We start from the raw sequence: 8,844 nt of genomic DNA, 5'->3' as shown, positions 1-8,844 counted from the left end.
TTTTTTCTCCCCAGAAAAGCATGCTGATATTACATCTGTCACAAAGATGCTTCCATTAGCTGGAAGGACGGTTTCATCTTAAAGAAAGCTTCAGACTGCTGACCTCAAATACAGAAATAAAGTGAACAGAATGGCTTCATTTAGTTTCATTCGCTTCCTTCTTTCACATCAAACATGTTACTGCTGTTTGCATCTTCCTTCTGAAAAGTTTGATAACCTTAAGTGCAGGTTTTTATACAGAACACAAGCTGGTACCACATACAATTCATTTCTTTTGGACATCCAAGAATGCAAATAGTTGTTCGGGGTTTTTTGCCCCACCCTCCAATGACGCTGGGGAAATTTCAGCCTCAATCACACACTAAGTTTCATTTAAGGGTAAATAGAAACTGAAAAGCTCCAATCTGCATTACAGAAGAATTACTTTTAATTTCATGGTTTAGAGAACACACGTCACCATGGCTTCATTCAGGATACCTAAAAATAGGTCAAGTTAAATTAACCTCTGTCAAATGCATTCTCAACAGAACATTGATGTCAGTTTCACTTACCAACAGCACCACTAGGTTTCATTTTACAGCAAACAGTACTACTGCTTCCTTGTTTTCACGTGATGAGAGCACACATTTAAAAACAAATAATGAATTCCTCCTCTGGCCTCACCTTCTAGGATCAAATTAAATCCCAGTCCTCTGGCCTCCCTGACTTGAAAGCTTCAGGACCCTTGGTACCATTTATCACATAATCCCACTTGCCTATATCACTGTGGTGTTACATAACCTAGAAGAGCAGCTTTCCAGAGAGCTGAGACTTGGAGAGAAGTCTAACACTTTCCTCCAACAAGCTTATTCTAGTGTTTGAAATGTTGCCAGTCATGTTTATTCCCAATTGCTGCCTCTAACATTAGTGCTGCTTCATTTTAAACCAGTTGTGTTTTGTACTCTAGTGTAATTTGGTCAATATGTATGAATAAAATATGAATGGAGCAGAGCTGCTTAGGAGCAATGTTGAATTTTCTTCTGACACCACTTTTTGACTCCCCAGTAAGGCTGTTCGATATTTCACTTGACGGGGGTGTGGGTGGTCCTATGTCGTTGCATTACTACATTGCGTGAGTAAGCGGTTTCGTGGGTGCAGTATCAAATTGAGCATCAACGTATAAGGTTGTGTTGCTGTGCCAGTTGTTTTGTGCGCCAAATTAACCAATATCATCATTACAGACAGTGATACCAGTCAAGTAATAAGAAAGGATATGAAGCTTGGTATGTGACTGACTGTGTTTTAGACCTTTCCATGCTGTCCCAATGATAGGAGCCTTGTGTGTTGTTTTTGTCTTGGCGTTTTATCTCTTTTTGGTGTGTCTCTCTTGATTATTTCAGGAATATGTGTCTCTCTCTCTGGTCATCATTGTCATAGCGTGGTGCGCGTTTCGTATTTGCCCTGCCATATTTTGTGGTTGGTGCTTAGGCTCTGTCCGGCTGCTTACTGTTTTGTTTTTTGTTTTCGTTTTGGTTTAAAGCAACACCGCGCCGTTCTCCCCGTTCCGATGCCTTAGCCTGGGAGTGGCTTTTTGCAGTTCTGGCCACTAGCTCCATTTGCGAGCTCTTTTATGCCGCGTGCTGCTTGCGTTCCTGCTTTGTTGCCTCTCTCACCCTGCGCCCTTGACCCCTTTTTCCCTCATTTGGGCTTTTCTGCTGTCCCACGTCCTGCCTTCCTCTTCCTCTCACGCTCTCCCCTTCCTGTGTTTTCTTTCTGTTCTGCTTCAGGGTAAAATGGCTTTCCTGGCAGCAAATAGCTGTTTCATTTCCTACAGTGACAACGGGGACATTGTGGCCAAGAGCAAGACAGCAGGGGATGGCGAGATGGTGAAGGTGATGTGTAAATAGTGTTCTTCCACAAGGTTGCATGTTAATCCTTTGATTTTAAGCATGCAATCTCTGTAGGGGCCTGACTGTTAAGTGGGAAGGGGGAAATGTTGTGACCTCACTTCATGGAGTTCAAGGTATTGATATGTAACGCACCACTTCCCTCCTGCTCCTCTCTTTCTCTCTCTCCCTCTTTCTTTCTTCTTTCTCTTTGTTTTTTGTTTTTTTCCCCACTGGACAAAGAACAGATCCGAACCTGTGCAGAACGAGAGGTCAAGCGTAAAGATGACATTGCAGATGAGGACAGGGGCAACGTGAAGTCCTGCGAGATCAATTATGTGTACGTAACCTCTGCTGTTTATAAGCGGTGCTTATGAAATGTGTAAGCAGCCCAAACAAAGACTAATGAAGGAAAAATGTTAAGTTCTCTTATATTTTCTTTGGAATCTTCTCCGTTAGAAAGGTTATCGTAAGTTAGAATAAGTAAATGTTATAATTACCTGTTATTCTTTGCTAAGTTCAGTAGATGCTTTTGTTCTCCTTTAATGTGAAGTTTAACTAGACGTTTCTGTTCTCTTTCCAAAATACCAAATTAATATCTTGATAAATGAGATATGATGGGTATGTAATGAAGATCTCTCGTTTATCGTCTTCTTAGTTCAAAATAGTCAGATACAATTGTTGAAATAGAGCCGATCTGTTGGTAAAATAACCCCTGAATTATTTGACTTGACAGCTACCTAAAAGCATTGGTTGTGTACATTTAACAGTAACTCAGAAATCAAGACGAGCCTAGAAATAAGTATAGCCGCTCGTTAAAATAATAATGAACCAATAATCATAGTTAATTATAACGGAAGTAGGGCGCATCCACTTCCCCTATTTATTAACTCTAAGAGAGCTTTGTTGGCAGACTCGCTCGAAAACAGTAACTGGTGTGCCTCTACTTCGGGAGAGGGGGCACATCATGCCCCGTCTTAGCAATAGATTGGTTAATAGTAGCCATAAAGTGGATCATGTGTTAACTATTGGCAAAGAGGGATGTGATCTGTAAGGATGGAGGAAATAATATTAGTCCAGTGTTATAGAAAGTCTATGAAGAGAATCAGGAATAGTCAGTATCGTAGGTATATGCGTTTGCTAAGCAGGGGTCTAGCTAGTACGGGATGAACATTTTCTAAAAATATTTAGTTTTAACCAGTTCCTATAACTGTGATTGATATTAAATAGAGTAACAATATAAAATAAATTTTCCATATAAACTGCTAGGTTCTTAACGGTATAAGGCGGTGCTTCTATAGCAAAGCTATAGGTATCAGTCAGTATGAGGTCTCATCGATAAGCTGCTCAAAAAACAACGTTTAACCTCCAGTGTTTACAACGTCATAAAAACATTACATTTAAAGGCATTCATTAAGAGGTACCAGGTACTTTTTTAGTACCTACTTGACTGGGTTTCCAAGTGAGTGGAGTCGCATGCCACTGATTGGCCAGCCAGTGGCATCACTGTTGTGAAAGCAACTTTTTGAAACCCAACAACAAGGGAAACAGCAGCACAAAAACCAACACCGTGTCTTTGAGTCTGACTAAAAGCTGTAGACGGAGCAGCAGATGTACCATCACCTCAACGTTCTTCATTGTTTTGTTGTGTTTGTTGTGTGCTTCTCGATGTTCCAAAACAGTGAGCTGCATCTACACATGATGCTTCGGTTTCAGAGGTTAGAAGACTGAAAAATGCCCAATTTAAAATCGTTATGTTAGAAAAGGCCAAAGCTTATGCAACGGATAGTTAGAAAAAAGGTCGAATTAAGTCTTAATGCCCGTTGGGTTAGCGATAATCCTCTGTTCATTCCCATCGGAATAAAAGATTCGTACGTGAGGTCGCAATTCTGTCGAGGATCCAAGTCAGTAGAACATATTTCGCTTTTGCGTGTTTGTCCATAATGAGCTGAATGAAATGTGTACACTAGACAGTGGACTCTGGTTATTCGTAGGATTGAGAACACCAGGGATTTTGGACAGCCAAGAAAAGTTTAGTATTGTTATAAAGATTATACTTGCTAAGGAAAAGTATGTTGGGTGTGTGGGAATCTGATGGGTTTGGTGTTTGTCCGTTGCCATGGCAGGTAGTAATAATATTCCAGAGCGGTATCGCATCGACACATCTCTGTCATTCTGCCGTAACAGGTACAGAAAGGCGATCATTCAAATGATATCCCACTTTTTCCGTCTCATGTTTCTGTACTGTGGAAATAGTCTTATTTGTCTTTGATAACTTTCTTTGTAAAATTCGGTATGGTAAACTTTTTGTGTCACTTATGATTGCTCTTAAAAGGTAGGGATATGTTGTCAAACTTGGACGAGCACTAAAACTCTCCTGAATGTTGCTTTTCCTGGATTCCAAAGTAAAACTAACACTTAAAAAATTTGGAATCAATGTCATTGCAACTATTTTGACATTTTACAGTTTCAGTGCCGAGCACTCATTGCTCCCCAAAACGGGGACGTGGTAAAAATTAAGGGTCTAAGAATTATACATTTATACTTATGATTAAATATAAATCTCTTGATCATCTAGAAATATCTTAAAGTGTCAGTCTTCCATTGCATAGGCGTCTTTGTTTAATACAGCAAAAAACACTATGTTTGTACTGGGTGTGAAAGCAAGCTATTGCAAGACGCTCTCTAAAAGAGATCTGGCCTCTTTCTCAGGCACAATTAAGTGAAATTCATAAAAATGGTTGAATTTGATTGGGATTCGCTTACAGGGAGTAGAGTTAGCAGGAAGCTGCGGAAGCGTTGTAGATGAGGCTCGCTAAGTACGTTGCCAGGGCCTGAGGGGCTGCATTTTCTACTCTCCAAATGCTTAGTGTTTTATCTATGCATATAACAGCTACTATTCCTGTGGCCTGTATGGTATTAAGGATTCGACGATTTTCGTGGAGCAAATAAGTTTCTTGATCAGACTCTGCTAGTGGGACTCTTGTCTCTGTTATATCTTCTCTATATTTGAAGTAGCATGTAGAGACATCTAAGAACTTCAGTCTGAAGCTGTGTTTTTGTTAGTTTTTTTGCTTGGCATGCTTTGGCTTTCGTTGGCCACTATTATTTGTTTTAGATGAATGCGGGGGAAATGGACTCATCTTGCTGACATGTTGATAATGGCTGCCCTTGAGCCTGTGTCTTGATGTAGTGTTTAGCGTCTGAAATGCTTTTCAGGATGGAGTGTGCCTTGGGAACAGCAAAATGCAGGCAGAATGGGAGAGAAAGTAAATATCGGAGAGGTTTCCGACACTGATACAGACATAACACAAAAACAGGGCTGCTGAAGCTGGAGGGACAAACACTAACACTTTCCCCTTATAAAGGCGACATGTATGTTATAATCGGAATTTGGTATATGGGTTGGTTGAACGTATGATTTATTTATTAAGATAAGTGATCATAAGTTGTCTAAAAGCGTGGCTTAATGTGAAAAATTTTGGGGAGCATGGCAGGATTTGGCTGTGGAATTAACGTGACTGCACTAGTTTCTCATGTTTTTAGTCCACAAGCTGAGAAATATTATTTCATGCATATTTCAGCCACAATACGTGAAGCTTAATTCAAGTGCCGGGGCAAATGATAGTTTTTAATAACAAGGGGTTAAAAAATTCCACATTCCGGCATCCAACTTCAACGCTTCCGGCGCTGAGTATACTCATTAAATAAGAGCACTGATAATGGGGATTGTGGTCGCTGGATTGGCAGGAGCTGCGGTAGGCTTTTAACATAGCTTGGCCAGAGAAATGTTCAAGAAATTTAATCGGCTATATTTGACTGTTTTTAGGTGGGCGTAACTACAGTCAACATTTTAGATTGGAAATTGGATGGAATGGAAGAGGCATTAAGTTTAGGAATTATGTAGTTTTAATGGTTATAATTAAGCTTAATTGTATTGGATTTGCTTGAATTGTATTAGTTGAACTGTGATTTTTCTTGGGTGTGTTTGTTTGTGCGTGTGTTGTGTGTGTGTTTGTGTGTGTGTTGCTGTGTGCTGTGTGTGTGTTTATTAGTGTGTGTGTGTGTGTTGTGCTGTGTGTGTGTGGTGTGTGGTGTGTGTGGTGTGTTTGTTAGTGTGTGTGTGTTGTTTAGATATAAAACTCCAAGATACTGGGCAGCCGTCTACTCCAGCAGTGTTTTATATTGTCTCGCACGCTCGAAAGCAACTCTTTTTTTAACTTCAGTGGCGTAGCTTCACGATAGGTTCTGAGGGCGCGCGCCTGTCATAATAACGGTTCGATCCGGGCTACGAGATGGTGGTGCAGCTTTCTCAGCAAGAGACATTAGTGCATGTTTGTCGACTGGTTAACACAGTGTTTTAGTAGAGAAGGCTATATATGTACAAGTATGTACTTAGCTTTCTTGTTCTTATAAGATCATGAGATAGTGTCTCTTTTCTTTGTTATAAACTGAAGCGAAACTCCCTGTTAAGGGCTGTTTGTTGGTGTGTACCATATACGTAGCTGTTTTGTGTTGTTGAGGGGTTATTGCTTGAAATTGATTTCTGTGTACGAGGTTGTATTTACAGACGTAGTGTTTGTGTAGAAATATTAATGTTACTAACTGCTCTATATAGTCTGTCAGCTAGGCTGTTGGATATTCTAGAAAACATGTGTTAAGATACAGTCATATATGATAAAGTAGTGGCACAATTTATTATAAGATACAAGCATGTTGTGCTTACCTCACTTTAAATTTATCATGCTTTCACCTTATCTTGATTTGTGATTCCTTTTAAAAGAATAACTATACTGTTATAATGATAAGTTATTTACAATTTAAATAATGTAAGATATTTGATTTTGTAGTATAAATAAAATGTTCAGTTGATAAATATCCTAATCTGCCTCTTGAGATCTAGATTCATAGTTGGTGGTAATTATTTTTGGAATAAACTTGGCAACTGGAGGTCATCTAAGTAAATTATTCTTATAGTTTCTTTGTATAAACTGAACATATACGTATATATTGGTGCTGATTAACAAGCACACGTGAAAGATTATGTTCGCGCAGGGTTTTTATCTGTTTTGGCTTGCTTGGGCATACCTCTATTAACATAAGGCAGCAAAAGCATGCTGATATTACATCTGTCACAAAGATGCTTCCATTAGCTGGAAGGACGGTTTCATCTTAAAGAAAGCTTCAGACTGCTGACCTCAAATACAGAAATAAAGTGAACAGAATGGCTTCATTTAGTTTCATTCGCTTCCTTCTTTCACATCAAACATGTTACTGCTGTTTGCATCTTCCTTCTGAAAAGTTTGATAACCTTAAGTGCAGGTTTTTATACAGAACACAAGCTGGTACCACATACAATTCATTTCTTTTGGACATCCAAGAATGCAAATAGTTGTTCGGGGTTTTTTGCCCCACCCTCCAATGACGCTGGGGAAATTTCAGCCTCAATCACACACTAAGTTTCATTTAAGGGTAAATAGAAACTGAAAAGCTCCAATCTGCATTACAGAAGAATTACTTTTAATTTCATGGTTTAGAGAACACACGTCACCATGGCTTCATTCAGGATACCTAAAAATAGGTCAAGTTAAATTAACCTCTGTCAAATGCATTCTCAACAGAACATTGATGTCAGTTTCACTTACCAACAGCACCACTAGGTTTCATTTTACAGCAAACAGTACTACTGCTTCCTTGTTTTCACGTGATGAGAGCACACATTTAAAAACAAATAATGAATTCCTCCTCTGGCCTCACCTTCTAGGATCAAATTAAATCCCAGTCCTCTGGCCTCCCTGACTTGAAAGCTTCAGGACCCTTGGTACCATTTATCACATAATCCCACTTGCCTATATCACTGTGGTGTTACATAACCTAGAAGAGCAGCTTTCCAGAGAGCTGAGACTTGGAGAGAAGTCTAACACTTTCCTCCAACAAGCTTATTCTAGTGTTTGAAATGTTGCCAGTCATGTTTATTCCCAATTGCTGCCTCTAACATTAGTGCTGCTTCATTTTAAACCAGTTGTGTTTTGTACTCTAGTGTAATTTGGTCAATATGTATGAATAAAATATGAATGGAGCAGAGCTGCTTAGGAGCAATGTTGAATTTTCTTCTGACACCACTTTTTGACTCCCCAGTAAGGCTGTTCGATATAACATATATATATATCGGATGACGATATAAAAACGTCTATCGTTTCATTTTACGCTATCGTTTGTTTCGTGGTGTCGCAAAATAAACTGTTTACGGCAATATTTTTTCATCGTTTTGATGGTCACTGTAGTGGCTATATTAATTTCTTAAAGTTCTCTCTTTCTCTTATATTTAATATAACTACAGACGGACAAGTCTGTTTTTATGCGTTGTCGTTAGCAACAACGACGGTAAAACCATCGCGTGTCCGCTTGTTTATTTTCCACATAAACCTTTCACAATAAAGCTCAAGATCCTGTTGAGACTTTTCAAAATAAACTGAATCACGTGAAAGAGTATGCAGAGTATTTACGGATGAGAAGCAAAAAAGAGCCCAGGTGCTAAAAAATAAACCTTAGACTCAAACGTTAGAACAGGCTTTTCCCCGCAGCACGCCGTGTAATAAATACTCACAAAGAAAACGGCGGCCGTTACAACTTATGTCTAAAAATGTATCGTTTCATGCATCGGTTAAAACACTCGACTCCAGGGACACGACGCCCAGCTGGAAACACTTCACGCAAGTCGAGCTGCCCGAGATTCACAGAATTTACAGAAAATGTTAAATTTTTGTGATTTATATCGTTATCGGGATGATAAGGTCTTAATGAGATTTTGGTCATATCGCACAGCCCTACTCCCCAGAGTACTGGAATTGACTTTGTGTCGGTCTGAGGAATTAAAGCAGTGCTTTTACTAATCATTTCATTTATAAAAATAGAAGAAAAAAAAAAAAAAAAAAAAACTATGAAAACAGTCTGTGATAGCTGAAAGCATAGTCAAAGG

General features: G+C 39.1%; 2 protein-coding genes across 2 annotated transcripts in view; one reads left to right on the top strand and one right to left on the bottom strand.

Moving 5' to 3' along the window:
* tent4b (terminal nucleotidyltransferase 4B) overlaps positions 1-8,844 on the bottom strand; it is a 36,662-nt gene that overhangs the window by 13,623 nt on the left and 14,195 nt on the right. The gene's annotated exons all lie outside the window — the stretch shown is intronic.
* LOC121814112 (protein FRG1-like) lies at positions 1,749-2,436 on the top strand. Its single transcript, XM_042218361.1, has 2 exons — positions 1,749-1,871; positions 2,114-2,436. The coding sequence occupies exons 1-2, from the start codon at positions 1,773-1,775 to the stop codon at positions 2,240-2,242; spliced, it is 228 nt and encodes a 75-aa protein (XP_042074295.1). The 5' UTR covers positions 1,749-1,772; the 3' UTR covers positions 2,243-2,436.

The sequence above is a fragment of the Haplochromis burtoni genome, unplaced genomic scaffold, assembly GCF_018398535.1.
Source record: "Haplochromis burtoni strain Fernald_Lab_line unplaced genomic scaffold, NCSU_Asbu1 Contig_2, whole genome shotgun sequence".
Taxonomy (NCBI): Eukaryota; Metazoa; Chordata; class Actinopteri; order Cichliformes; family Cichlidae; genus Haplochromis; species Haplochromis burtoni.
Note: the sequence above shows the minus strand (reverse complement) of the source record. Positions and strands in the feature narration are given on the sequence as shown.